A 23,397-nucleotide genomic window follows, 5' to 3' on the forward strand; every position below is an offset into this window, starting at 1 on the left:
TCCGGTTTTATGGTGTTTATAGTGTTTCCGGGTTTTAAATAATTAAGTTAGCATATCATATAGATATTGATCATGTGTATAGTTGATTTTAAAAGTGTAGTTAGAAGGATTAACTTTATTTGCGAACAAGTTTAGAATTAACTAAACTATGTTCTAGTGATTACTAGTTTACCACTTCGAATATGATAGCTTTTTATGTATGAATCGAATGATGTTATGAACATCATTACTACCTTAAGTTCCTTGGATAAACCTACTAGAAAAGATAAAAATGGATCTAGCTTCAACGGATCCTTGGATGGCTCGAAGTCCTTGAAGCAGAATCATGACACGAAAACAAGTTCAAGTAAGATCATCACTTAAAATATGATTGTTATAGTTATAGAAATTGAACCAAAGTTTGAATATGATTATTAACTTGTATTAGAATGATAAACTACTGTAAGAAACAAAGATTTCTTGAGGTTGGATGATCACCTTACAAGATTGGAAGTGAGCTAGCAAACTTGAAAGTATTCTTGATTTTATGTAACTAGAACTTGTAGAATTTATGAAGAACACTTAGAACTTGAAGTTAGAACTTGAGAGAGATTAATTAGATGAATAAAATTGAAGAATTAAAGTGTTTGTAGGTGTTTTTGGTCGTTGGTGTATGGATTAGATATAAAGGATATGTAATTTTGTTTTCATGTAAATAAGTCATGAATGATTACTCATATTTTTGTAATTTTATGAGATATTTCATGCTAGTTGCCAAATGATGGTTCCCACATGTGTTAGGTGACTCACATGGGCTGCTAAGAGCTGATCATTGGAGTGTATATACCAATAGTACATACATCTAAAAGCTGTGTATTGTACGAGTACGCATACGGGTGCATACGAGTAGAATTGTTGATGAAACTGAACGAGGATATAATTGCAAACATTTTTGTTAAGTAGAAGTATTTTGATAAGTGTCTTGAAGTGTTTCAAAAGTGTATGAATACATATTAAAACACTACATGTATATACATTTTAACTGAGTCGTTAAGTCATCGTTAGTCGTTACATGTAAGTGTTGTTTTGAGACCTTTAGGTTAACGATCTTGTTAAATGTTGTTAACCCAAAGTTTATAATATCAAATGAGATTTTAAATTATTATATTATCATGATATTATGATCTATTAATATATCTTAATATGATATATACATTTAAATGTCGTTACAACGATAATCGTTACATATATGTCTCGTTTCGAAATCCTTAAGTTAGTAGTCTTGTTTTTACTTATGTAGTTCATTGTTAATACACTTAATGATATATTTAATTATCATATTATCATGTTATATATAATATAACAATGTATTAATATGCTTCATATATATTTAGTAAGACGTGGTTATAACGATAATCATTATATGTATCGTTTTGAGTTTCATACGTCAATAGTCTCCTTTTTAAGTATATAACTTATTGTTTCTATTTTTAATGAGATACTTGATGATTATTATATCATGTTAAACATATATATTTATTCATTTATGTATCATCATGTCATATACAACTTATAGCGTTCATGAATCATTTGTCAAACTGGGTAATCAGACGTTTACAAAATTTCGGTTTCAATTAACCAAGTCTTAACAAGTTTGATTGCTTAACATGTTGGAAACATTTAATCATGTAAATATAGTTTTCATTAAACATATAATCATAGAAAGGTTTGGAAAAGTTCGGGTCACTACAACATTCATTTAACCTCGACCAAATTCCGACGATTCACGAATCGTTATATATAAATAGATATGTATATATATGTATATATATATTATAACTTGAGTATATTAATAAAGTATCAAACGTATAATACTTTACACGAACGTATTTGTTTCAATATGTTTATCAATGGAATTAGAAGATAATATCAAATGATTGATTTATCAGATACATTGTGATATGATTACGGGTCCATGTTATGAGGTCCACTGTGATTTAAGAAATCTATTCTTTTTGACAACATTTAGAAAAATGGTAAAGTGATTTATAAGTAAGAACGTGGAGTGTAAATAACTTAGATGTTGGATATCGACAAGTTAAGTAATTCGACATTTTTCATTAAGATGATTCCATACGTTTAGTTAACCTTTGGACTTTATCCCATGCTTCACCAACAGACTGTAATTTAAAAACTTGAAACCTATTATGAATATATATGATTCTACTTTTCTAAAAACGTTTTATGATATAACGATTTCCATTATTTAAACCTTTAAACAAAATGATTCTTAAATATATTTAGTTTTGGAAAACAAAATTATCATATTTATTTGATTTAGTTTCAAACGTACAAAAACGTTTTCAGTTTAAAAAGAAACTTTATTATTAAAACGTATATAACTTTTATAAATATCTAGAACCACTTTTGACAACTCATTACTTAACCAGTATAATAAAGATAAGGATATTTATATTTTATTTTATATATATAACGATTTAAATTAATATTATATATATTTATACGCGTATTATACGTACATAGTTTTATACTTTTACTATACTTAAACTTTACCTTTACTTTATTTTTACTTTACTTTAACTTTAATAATTCACTTTAATAATTCATACTTTAATAATTCACTTTAATAATTCATACTTTAATAATTCACTTTAATAATTCATACTTTAATAATTCACTTTAATAATTCATACTTTAATAATTCACTTTAATAATTCAAAAATCTATTATAAATAGAATTCAATAGGTTTCATTATTTCATAGAAACTTGAAAACATTTTTCTCTAAACTCTCTCAATCGATTTACATATATATATATTTACTCCGTATTATTTCAAGATATTATTAGTGTACATAAAATATTACGACGGAGTGTTGTCCGAGTGATTTCGAAATTGTTTTTCAAACGGGATAGAGCTAAGGAAATTATGGGTTATAGCTATGGAGGTTATGGGTATGCTTCGGGAGTATTGATCGTAAGTCAAACTAGTGTTTATCATCTCCGTTGCGTCTACGTACTTTTCCTACAATATTGAATCTCAATATTGATACGTTCGTGAATCCAAGGCCAACCTTGCACTTGTACAATGACGTCATATGTATTTTTACTACAAAATACATTAAGTGAGTTTCATTACTCCCTTTTTATATATATATTTTTGGGTTGAGAATACATGCACTGTTTTATAAATGTTTTACGAAATAGGCACAAGTACTAAAACTAATTCTATGTGGGTTTAAACCAGAAATATACCCTTAGCTAGGTAACATTAAACTACTTGTCTATGTACGGTAGGCGCGAATCCTAAATATAGATCTATTGGGCCTGACAAACCCCATCCTGACTATGTGATGCTTTAGTACTTCGAGATTATTTTAAACACACCTGATCTGGTGTACTTCAGAGGGTAAAACATGAACGTTAAGGCTTGTTACCGGGTGCCAACAACTTATAGAATACTTTTATACACTTGCGAGTGTACATATATTTGTAAACGGAAATCTCGTGGTATATTAATATATTGAAATGATCGTTTATGATAAACTAATGAACTCACCAACCTTTTGGTTGACACTTTAAAGCATGTTTATTCTCAGGTATTAAAGAAATCTTCCACTGTGTATTAGCTCATTTTAAGGATATTAATTGGAGCCATTCATGGCATATTTTGAAAGACGTTGCATTCGAGTCGTTGAGTTCATCAAGATTATTATTAAGTCAATTATAGTTGGATGTATTATGAAATGGTATGCATACCGTCAACTTTCGTTATAAAGAAAGTTTGCCTTTTAAAAACAAATGCAATGTTTGTAAAATGTATCATATAGAGGTCAAATACCTCGCGATATAATCAACTATTGTGAATCGTTTATAATGTATATGAACAGGTCCTTTCAGAATAAACCAATCATTCATCCCCAATTCATCTGATGGGTTCGTAGTCGACTTAATCAATGGAGACACGAAGAAGGCGATCCCTTCCACCATCCGAATTCGCCTCTTGGTGAAGAACCTGAAGCACTTACCGGCAAACCTTTCCGAAACATCATTTTCACCCTCATTTCCAGGATATCTCGCAATTATGTAATATCTACAATTCTAGATCTTATTCATCCGCTCGTCCCAACCGACAATCATCCTGGAGTAATTGAAGAAGTCAACGAGCTTCGCTCTCGAGTAATCAATTTGGAGAATATGGTGCAAAACTTACCAGCTTCAGCAACATCACCGACACCAACAGTACCACCAACAACCCAAGTTTCAACATCACATACCTCAACATCTCATTCTGTACCTCGAGTATAATCATCTTCGACATGATGGATTATGTAACCTCTAATGTTTTAGAGATTATGTACTCTAGTTCTAACCGTAAACCAAATGAGTTTAATATCATATTAACTCATTAAATCCATGATTACATCTGAAGAAAATATATATGTATATATGTTTTCATAGAGATTGTAATTAAAAATTCTTTTGTACAAACTGTTAATGGTGAAAATATTTTAACGGGTAGGTAATACCCGAGGAATATTTAGATTTCACATTAATAAGTTACACTGTACATTCTTCGAAGCTGATTCAACAGTCATTTACTATCCTACTTACAACCACCGATATACGTATCCGTTCAACGCAGAATAATCATTTTCATTCAATTTCATATTTAGATTTTGACTTATTAGAATCCAACAAGTGGCATAATGAAGAAAACATTGGACAGAATAAAATTGTTAGAAACAAACAAATTAACTATGAGAAATTTTGTTAAGAATCCACGCTAACTGTTCCTAGCTAACTGATTACACTAAATTTATCGCAATTTTATTTATCTCCATTTAAATTCTGTTATTTATTTTACACACCTTAAATATCGGGACACGTATACAAGGTTTTGACATATCATATCGACGCATCTATATATATTATTTGGAATCACCATAGACACTCTATATGCGGTACTCGAGTTAGCTATACAGGGTTGAGGTTGATTCTATAATAATATATATAGTTTGAGTTGTGATCGAGTCTGAGACATGTACACGGGTCACGATACGTATTAATTAATTCGAATATTATAAACTATATATGAATTATTAAATTAGAAACTGTGGACTGCTAACTTTGGACTACCAATATTGGACAATTAAAATGAATTAAATTATTGATTATAACATATGAAACTAAACATTTCTTCAAGTTTGCCACTTGATTTCATTTTAAACCTCATTTGTATCTTGACGATTATAATCGGCGTTCAAACCTTTCATAATTCTTGAAAACACCTCAATCGAGAGGATGAACCAACCACACTTTATCTACAGAACAAAAGATTAATGTATATAGTTATGCACCTGAAAATACTCGGAACTTGAGTAAACGATTAACCCGTATCTGTGATAGCTCTTTTGGCGTTGTTGTTACCGAAAATAACTTTGCAATTCCTTTTTAAATTAGCCAATTTTGTCACAGCTCCAGCAAATCAACTTCGACTTTTTGTTCGAAACAACCTTATTATAACTTTGATATATATGTGTGCTCTTTTATTGTTACCGGGGAACCTTTTATATTCCACCATATTACCAGCAGATGTAACAGCAACCTCATTGTTCCTTGGCTTAAATATCTTCGACAAATCACTATATTTATCTATTGAAGCCTTATCATGAACTCATTGGCATCTTGTAACGATAATTACCATACCAAATACCGAGAGACATCAATCGATAATCTCGAATTTCTCAACGATTCTACAACAACAATTATATATATATAACTTCTATCTCCTAAATTTACGAACTTCAATTCTAAATTTCTGAAAAGCGCTTTAGCCTATGAATCAGTTTTCTGAGTTATGAAAAAGCTGATGAACCAGTGAAAACTGGAGACTGCCTTAACAGTCAAAAGTTTGATAATAAAGAAGTGAGCAAACCATGAAGGAGACTCTGAACAAATTACAAGGACCAAACCCTGTATTTAAAGTATCCTGATAATTCTATTTCTGATGAAATCTTGGGCGATTACCTTGCTCCTTAATCATTCCAAATCATTGTGAATGAATTTCTTCATCACACTTTGGTTCTAGAATTATTAGAAATCATGGTATCTTTTATTATAAATATCCTCCATATTCTGAAGATATTTTCATAACTATTCTTATCTGAAATCATTTATCTCTTCGCGATATTAGTGTTACATCAGAAGGGAAACTGTTTTAGTTTCAAAATTTTGAAACCTTCGAGTTTAAAATATGAATGTTTTTGAAGTAGTGTTGGGAACTGAAGCATGAGTTAGTATAATATAATGACACTTGATCAACGTGATTATATTACAGTAAGTCATGCTGAGTTTCTATATGAGACATGATGATTCACAGACCTTAACGTCATCATGTGCCATGTTACACGACTCTTATATTCTATCTAATCTCCAAACAAATCAAGAACATATTTTCTTGATAGATCTATCTTTTCTCTTGAATTCTGGCAATTTAACCAATCAAGATCGTGCTATCCCTTTCATAGAACATTAGTTATATTCATTCGAAACTTCATACCTACGAATTCTGGATCATTATTCGCTTGACTTAAAGTCGGGAAGAGAAAACAAAAGTATGGAACTCCAAAATATAAAGGAAATGCAGAGGGTGGATTTATAATAAAATATCCGACAGAGCAATCGAAACAAATCGTCGCATTTAATCAAAGCGGATACTAATTTCCTTAATTACCAAAGAATCAAATCTTATTACGAAGATTTTCTCTAAATCCCTTGAACTCTGGAAATCAGCCCTATCTACGTCAAAAGTTATGACGAAACTTTATTTTCTCATTTCACTCTTTCGTGATAGCTTCACTCGTACACTTCACATAAATAAATTGTTTTATTCATATTACTCGATGATGATAGAACTTTAATTTTTAGCTCGTATGTGTCATGAAAACATATTTATTGTCAGCCATGACCATCCTAATCAAATTTCGGGACGAAATTTCTTTAACGGGTAGGTACTGTGACGACCCGGAAATTTCAGACTAAATTTAAACTTAATCTTTATATATTTTTGACACGATAAGCAAAGTCTGTAATGTTGAGTCTCAGAATTTTTGAACTATTTACATGGATAACAATTACCCCTCGACTGTTACCGACGATTCACGAACAATTGCTTGTAAATAAATATGTATATATATGATATAAATATAAATATAAGTATATATATAATGTTTTGAATTTAATAAAGTATACTTTAATTAATTGGAATTTAAAATGTAAAATAATACTTAGAATAATTAAACTATTATTAAAACAAATATATATATATATATATATATATATATATATATATATATATATATATATATATATATATATATATATATATATATATATATATATATATATATATATATATTATTATGAATCTATATATAATTTCTATTAAAGATATATAAAATATATAAATACTAACAATTCAGTAAATATCATCACATAGTATAATATTACATAAATGGTATTATATTTAATTACAAGTTTGAAATATAATTGTTATATTAATATTATTATCATTATTTTTGTTATTATAATTATTAGTAATCTAATTATTAATAGTAATATTAATAAATTTATTAGAATTATTGATATTATTATCATCATTATTAATTTAATTATTGTTATTATGATTATTATTAGTATTATATATATATATATATATATATATATATATATATATATATATATATATATATATATATATATATATATTTATTTAATAATACCAATTATATGTAAACGTATATCTATAATCAGAACCCGTTTCCCATCTTAATCAAACTCTAACAAATTTTGTCTCCTGTCTCTGAAAAACGATAAACATCCCAATTCAATCGTACAATCACAATCTGAATTTATTTTGTTTATTATTTTTCGTACTGAACAAAAGGATCTTTTGTTGATCAAATTAATATAAATCAAAGACTTTAAACAACAGGTGATGGAATCAAAACTTTCACTGATTTAAGAAAATCTCTAAATTCCAAAATCTGTTGAACGTAAACATCAGTTTTAATTTATTTATTCATCTGCTACATGAGTCTGGTACTTCCTGACTGTAATTGGGTAATCATCGACCTCAAATTTCTATACCAAACAAAAATTGATTAAATCACGCGTACTAGCTCCAATTATTCAATTATCATCTTTATATACAGATTACATTTAATTGTAATTGGAAAAATCAAAACAGAAATATTAATATTACTTACACGTACACTTGTAATTAATCAAGTAACCTATAATCACCAAACCCATTCTCTTTCGTGAACCTCATTGAAACAACCTTCAAACACAATCACCACCACTCGTTCTAAACCTCTATTAGTCGAGTTATAACCTCCTAAAAAGATCCCAAACTTCTGCAGGTCGAACACCATCGTGAAACCACCACCACACCCATTTTGATCTTGCAGCTAATACTCCCTACTGTTTTTGTTGTCTAACCAAAACTCCATCACTACCAAGTAACCCACATCGACTAATTTGTTTATTTATAGAAACAAAATACCATCACCTTTAAACTCTATAAACTGTCACCTTGCTACTACCCATTTCAGTTTATGTTTTATCATACGAAACACCACCTTACAATTTACAACCCAAGTTCTTCTCTATCTCTGATGTCGAAGCCTTTTGGTATTGCATCTCCATACTACTGCTCCTGGTGTGATTTTTTTTCTTCTGTTCGTGAAAACAAAAGCAACCGTAGGGTTTATAAGGAATAAAGGTGATTGCATATTTTTTTCTTTGTTCTTTTATTGGCCGACAACTACTACTGGCACGTTCCATTATACAAATAAATTAGCATAATAAAAGCTATGTTGGGATCCACCGATTAGTGGATTAGTTGCTGGCAATGTTTTGTTTTTTTTTTCTTGTCCCTGGCCGAGGCATCTATACGGGATCTTTTTATTTATTTAATAGATTGCTAAGTGAATTGGGCCGTGATCCAAGACTAGTTTAATTGTTGGGCTGCCATGTTGCTATCATCCATTTGGGCCGTATAATATTGTGATGATTGGGCCGAGACCCAGGTTGTGTTTGCTGTGAAAAAAAATGAAAGATTAATGAAAGTTATGAATATGACAATGTTTATGAAAAAAGATAAGGAATGGTGATGGTCATGATGTTATGATTTCATGATGATATCGTTTTATGTTTATGATGGTGATTATACGGAGATGACAAAATATAGATGATAATGATTACATGATTATGGTGATGATAGAAAATGGAGATGATGATTATATAGGCGATATGATGATGCGTGTGATCTTATGTTGATAAAGATTATGATTAGATTATGATATAGATATAGGAGATGTTAATATCGATTATGATGATTGTTAAGATGATGAGAGAATGATATGATGATTTGCTGTTTTCTTGTTGCCATCGAGACTCAACAAGATTCCTTTTAAGTATCATGATGTTATGATTATGTTGATGATGATGTCGTGATTATAGAACAATGATGAAAGTTATATTATAATGGTGATCGAGAAGAAGTGAATTTAAAGGTGACGAAAGACGAGGTTAGGATCATAATATTGATGATGAAACTGAGGGTTTTAGGATGATAATGGAATGTGATGATGATGATAATCCATAGAATTATGATATATGATGATGTTAGATTAAGATTATGATAATAGGATTAGATGATAAGTGGTGTAAAGTTTTGATGGTGTAAACAACGTTGGTAATCTATTAATGATTCATTGACATAAATGATAATGTTAATGGTATGATAACGATGTTGTTTCGGTTATAAATGATGATGAAGTATGGTGGTGTTTTCGAATGATGATGATGACGAATGTATGATAATAAACGAGGCGAAAGGATAACAATGATCATGGTGTATTATGATGATTATTATTATGATCATGATATGATTATGATTATGGGGATTAGATGATGTTATAAATGGAAGATTGATTAAGGATGTTATCGGGTTAGCGGGACGTCGCGGGTTCAAACCCGGACTTGGGCATTGTTTTTTAAGGGCTACTTCTTTGAGGTAGTTTACTTGTTACTCATTATTATTATTAATATCATTATTATTATTATTATTATTATTATTATTATTATTATTATTATTATTATTATTATTATTATTATTATTATTATTATTATTATTATTATTATTATTATTATTATTATTATTATTATTACTACTACTACTACTACTAGTATTATTATTATTATCACATCATTGTTATCATTAGAGATAAGTATTATTATTATCATGACTATTAAAATTATCATTATTTTCAAAACTATCATTTTAACAAATAAATATTTGGTATATAAAAATATACTTATTACATATACTATAACTATATTAATATTACATATACATTATATATTAAACCTAATAACATTTTTTATATAAATATTTACATATAACAAATTTTCGATTTAACAATATAATACTAATTATATAGATACATATGTATTAGTATAACTATATGTATAAATATTAATATACGAAATATATATATATATATATATATATATATATATATATATATATATATATATATATATATATATATATATATATATATATAACCTTTGAAATAATATATATATTATTAAATTAAATAGGTAATATATGTAAACTAGTTTGATTATTATTACATGTTAATTATATGTGTTAATATATATAAATGATATAGGTTCGTGAATCCGAGGCCAACCCTACACTTGTTCAATGTCGTCATATGTATTTTTACTACAAAATACAATATCGTGAGTTCATTTGATTCCCTTTTACTCTTTACATTTTTGGGACTGAGAATACATGCGCTATTTTTATAACTGCTTTATTAAATGCTTTCGAAATATATTTTGAATTGCGAATACATAAAATGCTTTTATAAATGTTTGACGAGATAGACACAGATAAAACATTCCTCGAATGAATTATGTGAACGTGATAATTGCCACCATTGAATTATGTGGACATGATAATTGTCACCAATTGATGTGAATATTTTTCCCCTGATTATTATTGCTTGGTAACCTAAGAATTAGAATCGGGTATGACCCTGATTCACGCGAATCCTAAAGGTAGCTACCGGGTTTAACACTCCCACCCAGAATGTTCACTAGACGGAAGGGCTAGTGGGCGTGGTGTTTAGTACTTCGAAGTTTATATATTATACAGACGAGATGTTCTGTTTTTGGGGATATTATTGATGCGCATTATATGTTAAGGTCGGTTACCAAGCTGAGCAATGAAAGTAAAGTGAATGTTATGTATCGAGAGAATGATTTTTATACACAGGTTATGTGTATTATTTTTGTGCACGAGATATGTGTATGGTTATTTAAAAATCGCGAGGCAACCTTGTTAGACATAACATAATATTTCATCATGTAATTCATTAGATAAAGATTAAGACATAAGGGATTAGGATTACTTGTGTTGAGAGAAGATGAAGCCATAAGAACACAAGTAGGTTGTTTGATCTTCTACTTGATCCTCTCCTTTAGTGATGGACTTAGAGTAATTGTAATGTGTTGTTGTTGTTGTGTGTACATAGAGGTGAAGAATGAGCCTCTATTTATAGGAGAGGTCAAGGAGAGATCAACTCCAAATATTAAAGAGTATGCAACTTAATATCTCCCATCAAGATTAGTTAAGTGCATTCATTATGGTATTTAAGTATGATCATAAAAGACAGCATGTAATCTCACCATATCAATAAGATGGTGACTTGTTATTAATAATGATATCTTGAGATCTCACCAGATCAATAAGATGGTGACTTATTATTAATAGGTTAGGACACATTAATGTATGAGTAATAAATAAGTCTAACAAACCTACGGGGGAGAAAAGGATACGAACCTACTCTGCTAAGCATTATGAAAAATGGTTTTGTACACGAGATAGGTGTACTGTATTTAAATCTTGTGGTCTATCAAAATGATGAATTTTATTGCTTATGATAAACCTATGAACTCACCAACCTTATGGTTGACATTTGAAAGCATGTTTATTCTCAGGTATGAAAGAAATCTTCCGCTGTGCATTTGCTCATTTTAAAGACATTACTTGGAGTCGATCATCGCAATGGGACCAGATGTTGGTGACTTCGTCCAGATGGATTAGGACGGGGTATGACATTGATGGAGTTTTGTTTCCAATTGAAGGATACACTTGGTTTCAAGCTTTCATTAAGGTACTGCATTTTCTTTTGCCTACTGCTTTCTTTTATCACATCTCTACAACAAATATATGATTGTAGTTTTTAAACGTTCAGGTGACCACGAAAAATTGAAAGAATCTTCATTATATACGTGTAACTTTGAGCGTGATTATGACTTTTATGTGACCAAGAAAAATTGAAAAAATCTTCATTATATACATGTAACTTTGAGTGTAAATATGACTTTTTTGTACTAGCACATCACCACAAGCATATATAACAGTTAGATATTTGGATCCACCATTATAGGTACGATGTAATCACGTAGCGAGGAAGAACATATGTTGTTCGTACTCCGAGTTCAAAATTTGGGCAAACGAGACCAGCATGAACCATAATACATCATATGACTATAAAGTGAAATTGAAGAAAAAAATGTCGTAGCATTTTTGGCATAGCTCCAGATACGGTTTGTCTTCCTTTTTGATATCAAGTTACTTTTTGAGATATGATTATTATTCGATATATAGTTTATTGGATAATTTGTTCGTATCGAAAGTCATCTCGAATGGTAAGAAACTTTATACATATGTGACTTACAATTGTTGAGGTTTTTTCCCTACGTAACACTTATATCGGCTTCAATTGTTTGTTTTTGGTTAGATCGTGGTATTAAAGAGTCTCAAATATATCGATATACATACTGTTAATGGTTAAAGAACGTGATAAATAAAGTACTCCGTATATTAAAGAGCATGGGTTCAATGTATCAAATTCAGATTCGATCTTAACAATTGTTTAAGTTTCAAGTTTACAAAGTTATTTAATTCAGTAATCTGATGTAGTATTTCATGTGACACTCATAAGTTTATGTGATCTGTTTTTGGGACATATGAAGTACAAATGGATACATATAGTTTTTAACTTTTATGTTGAATCTGTATATTGTGTTAGATCCTAACTAGGTTTTAACATGTATCTTTTGTATATTTTGTTAACAGCCAAAAAATACTATCCTTCAAGACAGCGCCTGGCCCTGCCCATGCAACCGGGTTCAAAGGAAAGTTTATTTACGATTTTGCTTAGATGTTTGATTAGTGATCTTGCAAATTCATTATTTTTTTTTTTTACAGCAATGAGCTATGGTTTATTGTTATCAGATTAGGGACATAGGTAGCAATTCTGAATGGGAAAAAGTGAGCCAGTATGAGATTCCGGTTTTGGCTCCACTCCATTTTGATGGTACTGAGGTACTTTCTTTATAAGTATTCATTTTTAATATGAACATGACATGAAGCAAAATCATAAAAAATATTAGGTTATCCTTAAAAAAACATGCTTTGTTAGAGTAGTGGTTTCCATGTTGTGTACAATCGTTTCAATTGTCGTTGGTTGTTTGTATGTCAAGAAGACCGTAGGATCTTCTCAAGTAGTTGAAAGAATCTGCATGTGATTATCATTTGTCATTTTTTAGTTTCTATATTGTGTTACACAGTGTTATGGTTTTAAATCTTGGCAGGCGTCAAAGAAAACGATAGGGCGTATGAAAGGACCTAAATGTCAATGATTAAATGATTTGGTAACATGTGATTGTAAAATGTGTCGTCTAAATCGATAGCTTGCGTTAACATTCCATAAACCTTAGAGCAGCAACGCGCGAACCCTCAACTCTTGTTTAAATCAAAAGTAACTATAAAACGTTAAAAAATAAAACCCAAATTCTGTCATGTTACAACTAATGTACAATATTGCGTCCACAAAGTTTGAAGATGAAGCAACTACGATGAAAACAATACGGAGTATTAAAAATTAAATAAAATATCTAAATCTGCTTGAAAGATTGTTAAGCAATTGGAACATATAAATCATTTAAGCTTAGAGAAATATGAATTACAAGTGGTGAACGAACATCTAAGTGGCATGTTTCAAGGAAAATCTCAACCTTCGAGCGCATCCTCGTCGTCGAATCAATGGTTGTTAGATCCAAAAGTCCCGTGGCTAAAGTTTTAGTCTGTGATTTGCTTCCTGTTACATTATGTATCTCATTGTTTTTAGTTAGTTTTATTGTATAGCATGTTCTCCATGCACATCCCATTGTACTCGTAAAGTTTTAAAGTAATGAAAATGATTTTCCTTTCAAAAAAAAAAAAAAAAGAATTAAAAGAAATTGTGAATTGTTAATATAAATTAGGGATTATCACCAAAATGCCCTTTTTTTTTAAGCTTGTTGACTGACAGCCCTAAAAAAAAAAGTTTGACAATTTGCCCTCGCAAGGCGCAAGACAGCTTGCGTCCTTGCGACGTTGCGACCTTGCGTCTTTGCGTCCTTGCGACGTTGCGACCTTGCGTCTTTGCGTCTTTGCGACGTTGCGACCTTGCGTGTAGCTGTAAAAGAACTAGTTAAATGATCAGTTTGCGTTCACTGTTCCCACACACATACGCAAACTCCTCTCTGGTGCCCTTTCGCTCGTCATTCGCAAGATCCAAACACTCGCAAATCACTCGCAAAATCTTCATCATCATCCTCACGTCATCCTCCTCATATCTTCATCGTTACCAGATCTTCTTCATCCTTCCATCTTCGATCTTCCCGAGTACAAGCGAGCTTCTACGCCACCAACATCATCGAATCACCATCATCGTTCACTATGTCTCAAGAACAGGTTAGATTTCTTAGATCTATGTTATATTATTCGATCTACTTCATAGTGCTTAGAATTATGTGCTAAAACAAAGTTTTTGCACTCTTTGCCCGCCAACTGTTCGAAAAAATGTGTCAACGAAATTTGTTTGTATTTTGTGTTTTTGATTGTATATTATTGAGATTGCGTACGATACCCAGGAATTTTTGCTAGATTCAAGTTGTGTAACTCTGTTGCTATGTAGACGCAAGACAATCCTTGCGTCCTTGCGTATGCCTCACAATGTAAGCAAGGTGATATTTGCGACCTCACGTTTGCTATAATTTTACCTTTGCATGTGCACGCAAGGTAACCCTTGCGTCCTTGCGTCTTGATCATAAGTTACGCAAGGTTAACCTTGCATCCTTGCGTCTTGCACATCTGTTACGCAAGGTTAACCTTGCGTCCTTGCGGCCTTGTACGCAATCTCTGTCTTGCTTGCTTGCGTCTATGTGATTTTCTTCTGTTGTTCTTCTGACTTTTACAGGGCTATGTGGAAGGTAAATTGACCATGAAGAATATGTTGACCGTGATTCCTCAGGTCAAGAAAATGTTGACTGAGAGACAAGAAAAATTATTTAGAAGTACATGCTTTGGTCCCTGGTTAGATCTTTCATACACGGGTAATGATCCTGGCCTAGTACATGCCATGCTCCAACGGAAATGTGAGCGTTCAGAAAAATTAGATGCTAGTAAGTACCCTGAAGAGCAACAAGATATATGGTTTCATTTTTCTCCTAATTTTATGATTAGATTTGGTCGGCGTGAATTTTGTTTAGTCACCGGCTTTATGTTTGGTAGCCAGACGGACATGGCACATTACATCCCTCGAAATTATGAATCTAAGACCGCACCCATTAGACGACGTTGTTTTCCAGAACGTCCCGATGCCAGCAACATTTTGGTTAGTGATATACAAAACATCCTTATCAAAAAACAAGGTGATGTAAAGGTTCCCAAGGTTAGTGACGATGATATTGTTCGACTAGCTATAATTTTGATCGTAGAGAGAGCGTTTATGGGGAAGCAGGGGCAACATGTGGTTAGTAAACAGTTTCTATGGTTGGTTGAAGATTTCAATAAGGTGAACGTGTACCCATGGGGGTCTCGTATTTGGGATGCTACTTACTCAGCGGTGAGCGAAGGTTTTGAGGTTCGAGAAAGCCAATTAGAGAGTGGGGGTGGAAAGGCTTACACATTGGCTGGTTTTATGTGGGCATTTAAGATTTGGATCCTCGAGGCATACCGTCGTACCATTAAGAGTTTTGCAACCAAAACTGATAAGGATGGAGTACCAAGAGCATTATTTTGGAAGCGTTCATCTGCTGAAACCTTTACAGTGTCTGACTACCTAAAACTTCTACATATAATGGTTAGTTAAAATCTCCAAGAGCTTTTTATATAGTGTATATACAGCAGTTTCTGTTTTAACAGAGCAGTTTTATGTGTCGCATGAGGACGCAAGATACACCTTGCGTCCTTGCGTGTGTCGCAAGGATATCCTTGCGTCCTTGCGTGTGAACCGTGGGTTATACTTGTTACAGGCGCAAGAATCATGCTTGCGTCCTTGCGTGTATCGCAAGTTTACTCTTGCGTCCTTGCGTCTATTCGCAAGATGATCTTTGCGTTCTTGCGTCTAGACGCAAAATTACTTTTGCGTCCTTGCGTCCTTTTGTTTTTACTAATATAACTTCATTTCAGGATGATTGTCCGAAGAGAAAAAGACCTTTTCGTTCCCTGCACCCATCTGAGACAGAGAGAGGTTGTCAATGGTGGATCCAGAGTTCCTCTTACTTTCAAGGAGATGTTGTTGAAGACGAGAAAAATACACAAGATGATAATCAAGTTGAAGAGGAGTTGGGTGGCAGTTTGAAGGAATTATTGCAGGAGGAGTCAGAGCAGACCTCGGACCCTCATCCAACACAAAAAGGCAACAAATTGCAGGAATTGTTGCGTATGGTTAATATGTTGACTAAGAGGGTGGATGATCAAGAAAAGGAGTTGGCTGATTGTAAAAAGAAGCTTGATGATCATGAAAAACGTTTGAAAAGAACAGGAACACCAGGAACATCAGGTAAATTGGCGCAAGTTTTTTTTGCGACCTTGCGTCTTGCCTGTTATGATGGCGCAAGGTTTTACTTGCGTCCTTGCGCCTGATGTTATATCAGACGCAAGTACCATCTTGCGTCCTTGCGTCTTTTTGTAATTTAGGCGCAGGTTGTACTTGCGTCCCTAACTCAGACGCAAGGACTTACTTGCGACCTTGCGTATGTCTACTTTTCTTATTTTTTGCGTTTTGTTCATTATAGTATGCTGATAACGAGGATGCATATGTGGATCCTCGATCTTTCTCTGACAATGATACATCTCCGAGGGTTGTTAGACGTGGGAAAAGAGAAAGAAGGCCCACTCATTTTTTAAATTCCCCTTTCACAACACCGGGCTACAGAAAACCATTGGAGAAGGTATATCTATAACATTCACCAGGCGCAAGGTTTTCCTTGCGTCCTTGTGCCTGATGTTTATAAGACCTTGCGTTTTGCGTCTTGGTATACGCAAGATATATCTTGCGTCCTTGCGTATGTTTGCTGACTCATATATTATATACAGTTGTCTGACGAAGTAGCTTCTAGAGTAAAAAGGCTGAAAGTTTCTTATCAAGGGACTAAAGAAGCTGAGAATGTGTTGCCAATGGAAACTGAAAAGCCTACTGAAAAAGGGGCTGAAAAAGCTGTTGATAAACAAGATGAGAACGTGGCTCTGGTGTCTGAGGAGATTGAGCAAGGAGTTGATTTGCCATTGGTTAATGAAGCAGAAAAACAAGCAGACCAGCATGATGTTAGTGAATGACGCAAGGATCACCTTGCGTCTTTGCGTCTTCTTCATTGTTGGACGCAAGGATTACCTTGCGTCTTTGCGTATACTTCACTGATGGACACAAGAACTGTATTGCGTATTTGCGTTTGCATTACACCGACGCAAGACAATTCTTGCGTCTTTGCGTCTTTATTACTAATTGTTTTTTTTTCAGAAAAAGGAAAGGAAGAGAAAAAGGAAGGAAAAGGATTGGGTTGGTGAGGAGGAAATTTGGTCAATGGTTGATAAATTTATAAACGATCAAGGAACTTTGCAACCACCACCACCAAGTGCATGGAGAGATCAAAGGAAGCATGTGGGGCCAGCAAAAGATTTGAAATCACTAATCCTCAATAAGCAAGATACGCGTTGCATGTTCATTTTCCAAAATGAAACCTTCCTCTTCCTTGATACTGAGTTTTGGAAACGTTTATTGGGAATTGCATTTTCTGGTTATTTGGAAAACATAGTAAGTTTGTTAATAATTATAAACTTATGCATGTTTTGTTTTGTTTTGTTTTTAGCTTTATAACATTCATAATCAACTTGATCTGATTATAGCATATTGATGGATGGGCTACCTTCCTGTTGAGATTTCGGCAGAGGTTTCTGCCCCGAGCTAGCCAGATGTCCTCGAGTCCTCAGTTTCCGATTGCAGATTATACATGTAGTTCTCGATGGACGATTATGCCATTGGGTTTCCTCAATCAACTGGAGAAATTCAAGTCCTTTTATGATGATGACACTCAAAATGAGGAGGAGAAGGGGGATACATCTAATCCTGAAGCAGAGGGGATCATTAAATTCAATCCCCCAGATTATATGTATTTGATTGGTCTTGGGGATGGTAGTGATGACCTTTATCCATCCTGGGCTGAATGTGATAAGGTTAGTCCTTTTTTTTTTATATAAACTATACATTTTGAGTAAACTGTAATAGGCGCAAGACAAATCTTGCGCCCTTGCGTCCGTTCGCAAACACTCTCTTGCGTCCTTGCGACCCTCGCAAGATTAACCTTGCGTCTTCATTATGGACGCAAAGTAAAATTTGCGTCCATGCGTCCACCCGCAAGGTAGACCTTGCGTCCTTGCTCCTGACGCAAGGTCTACCTTGCGTCCTTGCGTGTCTCGCAAGGTCAACCTTGCGTCCTGCCTTCTTGACTTTTTATGTTTCTTTTGTTGCAGATTTTGATTCCAGTACATTTTTCAGATCCTGAACATTTTATACTACTCACTTTGAACTTAGATGAACAGAGAGTATTAGTCTATGATAGTTTAAAGGGTTGTTTGAAAAAAGGTCAACTCGAGGTTGTCTTCAAAAACTTATCAGACAACTTGCCGTTATATTTGAAGGCTATTGATTACTTTAACAAGAAGCAGGACTCACAAATTGTTGACTATTATGAGAACAGAGAAGATGTAGAGTTGATGATCGAGGATGCACCGTATGTGCCAATGCAGAGTGGTGGCCATGGTGATTGTGGTGTTTGGGTCTGCCTTCATATGGAGAGGATAGTTTTTGGTTGGGATCAGATTGACAACATTGGAGACCCTAAAAAGGCTGCTAAGGACTATAGAATTCGAATGGCAAGAACATTCTTCCGTGCACGCTTTGATACACAGGAACCACCACCACCAGAGGACCCAGAGGACCCAAAGGTTGTTAATTAGTTAACTTGTAGATGTAATTATTATACAGTTTTTAGGTAAAACATGTAATTTTTGTATGTAAATAATCTGGGACAGACGCAAGGACTTTTTTGCGTCCTTGCTTCTGGTTTTTTGACAGAAGCAAGGTGTTGTTTGCGTCCTTGCGTCTCTTTAAATGGCTTACGCAAGGTTTTGTTTGCGTTCTTGCGTATGTTTGAAGGAACGCAAGGTTTTGTTTGCGTTCTTGCGTATTTAAAAGATATACGCAAGTTGATGTTTGCGTGCTTGCGTATGTTTCATGACATACGCAAGGTATTGTTTGAAAAGTTGCGTCTTTTTTAAAGACAGACGCAAGTTATTGTTTGCGTATTTGCGTGTGTTTGATGACATACGCAAGATTTTTCTTGCGTTCTTGCGTCTCTATGTAGGTCAATTTATGACACATATTTAAACAACTAACTGAGACTGATAAACAACAAACTGAGACTGATAAACAAGCAACTAATTCTGGTCCCCTAATTCTGGTCTAAATCGTACGTTTGATAAAATTGAGACTGATAAGCTTGCGAAGGTTCGACTTTCTCTTTCGACTTTGACTTTGATTTTGAGGTTGTTTTTTTAACCCTCTGAGAAGTAGATTCACCGGTTAGGTCATAAGAAGCGCTACATGTTGTTCGGTTATGACCTGCTTGCTTGCAACGAGTACATGTTCTTACTTTCTTTTCAGTTTCTTCACCTTGAGATGGAATCCGATCGGTACTTTTTGGGCGTCCAGGTGCTCTTTTCTTTTGAATTGGGGGCTTTACGATTTTCAAGATCTTGGGCCCTGGATCGGACCATTCGGATCGATGGGGCAAAGGAAGGATGTGTTCGGAATATGTATTTATATAAGTTTGAGACAAGAACCAATGTGATACATAACATGTAACATCTTCCACTCCGAAGAGTCGTGCTGCTGCCAATACATGTCCGCAAGGTATGCCTGATAATTTCCATTGCCCACATGTACATGTTCTATCTTCTAGATTAACGAGGCCGTTTTTCCTTCCATCACGCACCTCTATTAGATTGTTTGTCGATGGAAATGCTTGCCATCTTCTTGATTTGTTCGTCCTCTTACCTAATTTACGTTCAACATATGGAGTAACCGTTGAAGTGAGACTAACTGCTTTGTTGTGATGTTTGAAAAACCAATCCTGTATAGAAGCGCGAAAAAATTCCAATAACATGCAAACTGGTAGTTTGCGAGCATGTTTGGATAGAGCCTTAATAGACTCTACACTGTTGCTAGTAAGGTATGCATACCTAACATGACCAGCATGACTTCTGGACCATTTGTTGAAACCAACGTCATTTAGATACTTGTGAGACGCTTTTAATCTTCGTTGAAATACACTAACATGATCTTGAAAATCTGACAAACGATAAGCCTTAACCATTTTCCAATAGTGCCATTCAAAATATTTGAATTTGTTGGACATCGTTTTTATGTTCATGAATAGATGACGTGCGCAAAAAGAGTGAAAGGCTTCAGGAAACACATTTGAAATACCATGTGCTATTGAAGGAGCACGATCAGAAATAAAGGTAATCTCTGACATACGATTACTCATACCACAACTTTCTAAATGATCTCTTAGATTGCCAAAAAACCATGACCAAACCTTGTTTGTCTCGCCTTCACCAATTCCATAAGCCAATGGCAAAATTCCGTTATTGGCATCCATTGCAACAGCGACTAAATTTGTACCCAAGTATCCAGCTTTCAAATGTGCACCATCAACGATGATAATAGGGCGAACATTTTGGACAAATGATCGAATCTGCACGCAAACAAATCAAATGAGATTGCTATTAGTTTAAGATAAAACAATTGTAGGATGAGTGATACTTACAACTGCGCCAAAGGACATGTAACACATCACGAATCTATTTTCATTGTCAGTCACCACATTTGTCATGCTTCCTGGGTTATGAATCTTAATGTTATGAAGATAAATGGGAAGCATTCGGAACGAGTCATCCATACTGCCACGAAGCATCTCTATTGCATGACACTTGGCTCTCCATGCTTGATTGTAAGAAATGCTCACCCGAAAACGGTTGCCAACATCATCACGTATATCTTTTGGATTATAGTCTCGATTTGCAGCTTTGAACGATTCCATCAGAATACTTCCTAACACCTTTTTGGAAGCATGTTTATTATTTCCCATAATTTGGGTACGTGAGCATGTGTGTACGTCATGCAATTTCTTTACGATGAAGTTGTCAGTGTGGCGTATTTTGTATGCACTACATTTCCACTCACAATTTGGCAACATGCATTTAGCAGTGAATCGAGATTTGTCAGACTTTACAGGCTTAATTTGGAAGTTTTCTTCAAGACATTTTGTGTATAGATGGTTTACAAAATCATCCTTGTTTAAAAAAGTTTGTCGAACTTTAATCAAATCGGATACTCTATAACTGGTTGTTATTTGGCTCGTAGATTCAGTCTCTTGGTCATGCTCACTCAATAAAAGTGGCATATTCCAGAATACATCCTTTTTTTCTTCCTCTTCTTCATTTTCATCTTCATCTTGATCTTCTCTGTCATTTTCTTCCTCCGAAGCACTAGACGCGACAACTGATTCAAAAGGGTGATCTGTTTTTTTAATTTTACATACGTTCTCAACTCCATAGTTGAAGAAATCAAACTCTTCTGTGTTTGGAGGTGGTACTTCAGGTCGTGCTTCTTCCAAATTGGGTGTCTGAAGGTTTGTGCTCTCCTCGTTTGTTGGTAGGTTTTGTTGGACATCGTGTGTTGGTAGGTTTTGATGGACATTGTGTATTGGTAGGATTTGCACTGACTGTAAGTTTTCTGGGAGTTGATGCATTGTAACTTTGTCGACAATGTAAATATTAATAGGAGCATTTGATATTGCATGTTGTAGAAAATCACGAAAGTCTTCATAATCATCAGTAATATCAAAAACAAGATTATCGACAACATATCTCATTGAAACAGGAGCATTAGGTGGCAAATTAATTTTTCTAAGAACATTTTTTAACAATATTCTTCGAGTAATTAGTTTTTGGGGAGCAACTGGGAGTTTTAATCGTGTTCTAAAACAATCTAGAGGCAAATACATAGGTAAGTTATTAATAAATTGAAAAGAACCACCACAACATATATGAATAACAAAGGTTTCATTATCACTAAAACTCATTATTTAAAATAAAGAAAGTTACCTTAATGACGCTTGAAATTATATGATTTATGTTGAAATGGTGGAAATGAAGTGAAAATAGAGCTGGTAATACCTTATATGAATTGAAAAAGTTATCCGTAATAGTACAAAAATCGTACAAAATCTTATCCACGAAATCATGAAAATCTTATCTGGATAAGACGCAAGACGCAAGGCGCAAAGGTGCAAGTCGCAAGACGCAAGACGCAATACGCAAGGACGCAAGTCTCTTTGTTGCGTTTGTCAGTAACGCAAGGTCGCATGGTCGCAAGATCGCAAAGACGCAAGGTCGCAAAGACGCAAGGTGTCTTGCGCCTTGCGAGGGCAAATTGTCAAACTTTTTTCTTTTAGGGCTGTCAGTCAACAAGGTTAAAAAAAAAAAGGTATTTTGGTGATAATCCCTATAAATTAAAAAGTTCTTGTTAATCAGAACGGGATGAGATGCTTGGATGATCGAAGAGTATATGAGCCATATTCATCAAAAATTTATTCCCCAATAAGTGGGCTATTATGATGCCAAGAATTTATTCCTCAATAAGTGGGTTTTTACTTTTTAATTATAATTGCGTTTAAAGGAAGCATGCCATGCTCACAATCGACTAAAATCCCCCAATTTTATTGACTGATATTTTTTCTTTTTTGGGCAATCAATTACCAAAAAATGAATTTTCTGTCTCACCTAGTAGAGCCAAGCCAACTCAAAGCAGGAGACCATATTTACACTTGGAGGGCTGCATTCGTTTACGCTCACCATG

General features: G+C 33.5%; 2 protein-coding genes and 1 long non-coding RNA gene across 4 annotated transcripts; 2 read left to right on the plus strand and 1 right to left on the minus strand.

The window, feature by feature from the left end:
- Window positions 1-12,131: 12,131 nt before the first annotated feature.
- Window positions 12,132-14,332, plus strand: LOC139891614 (uncharacterized). Of its 2 annotated transcripts, none has more exons than XR_011773726.1 (3): window positions 12,132-12,255; window positions 12,532-12,691; window positions 13,224-14,332. It is a non-coding gene; the product is annotated as an uncharacterized lncRNA (long non-coding RNA). The 2 variants fall into 2 exon arrangements; XR_011773727.1 differs by lacking the exon at window positions 12,132-12,255 and adding an exon at window positions 12,286-12,336.
- A 519-nt stretch (window positions 14,333-14,851) lies between these two features.
- LOC139888491 (uncharacterized) lies at window positions 14,852-19,849 on the plus strand. Its single transcript, XM_071871497.1, has 10 exons — window positions 14,852-14,885; window positions 15,391-16,275; window positions 16,605-16,991; window positions 17,213-17,368; window positions 17,514-17,741; window positions 17,935-18,228; window positions 18,321-18,647; window positions 18,945-19,233; window positions 19,630-19,721; window positions 19,838-19,849. The coding sequence occupies exons 1-10, from the start codon at window positions 14,871-14,873 to the stop codon at window positions 19,847-19,849; spliced, it is 2,685 nt and encodes an 894-aa protein (XP_071727598.1). The 5' UTR covers window positions 14,852-14,870.
- A 7-nt stretch (window positions 19,850-19,856) lies between these two features.
- Window positions 19,857-22,288, minus strand: LOC139888493 (uncharacterized). Its single transcript, XM_071871498.1, has 3 exons — window positions 21,305-22,288; window positions 21,074-21,232; window positions 19,857-19,874 (listed from the first exon to the last, which is right to left on the minus strand). The coding sequence occupies exons 1-3, from the start codon at window positions 22,286-22,288 to the stop codon at window positions 19,857-19,859; spliced, it is 1,161 nt and encodes a 386-aa protein (XP_071727599.1).
- Window positions 22,289-23,397: the final 1,109 nt, after the last annotated feature.

Source organism: Rutidosis leptorrhynchoides, chromosome 2 (assembly GCF_046630445.1).
Source record: "Rutidosis leptorrhynchoides isolate AG116_Rl617_1_P2 chromosome 2, CSIRO_AGI_Rlap_v1, whole genome shotgun sequence".
Taxonomy (NCBI): Eukaryota; Viridiplantae; Streptophyta; class Magnoliopsida; order Asterales; family Asteraceae; genus Rutidosis; species Rutidosis leptorrhynchoides.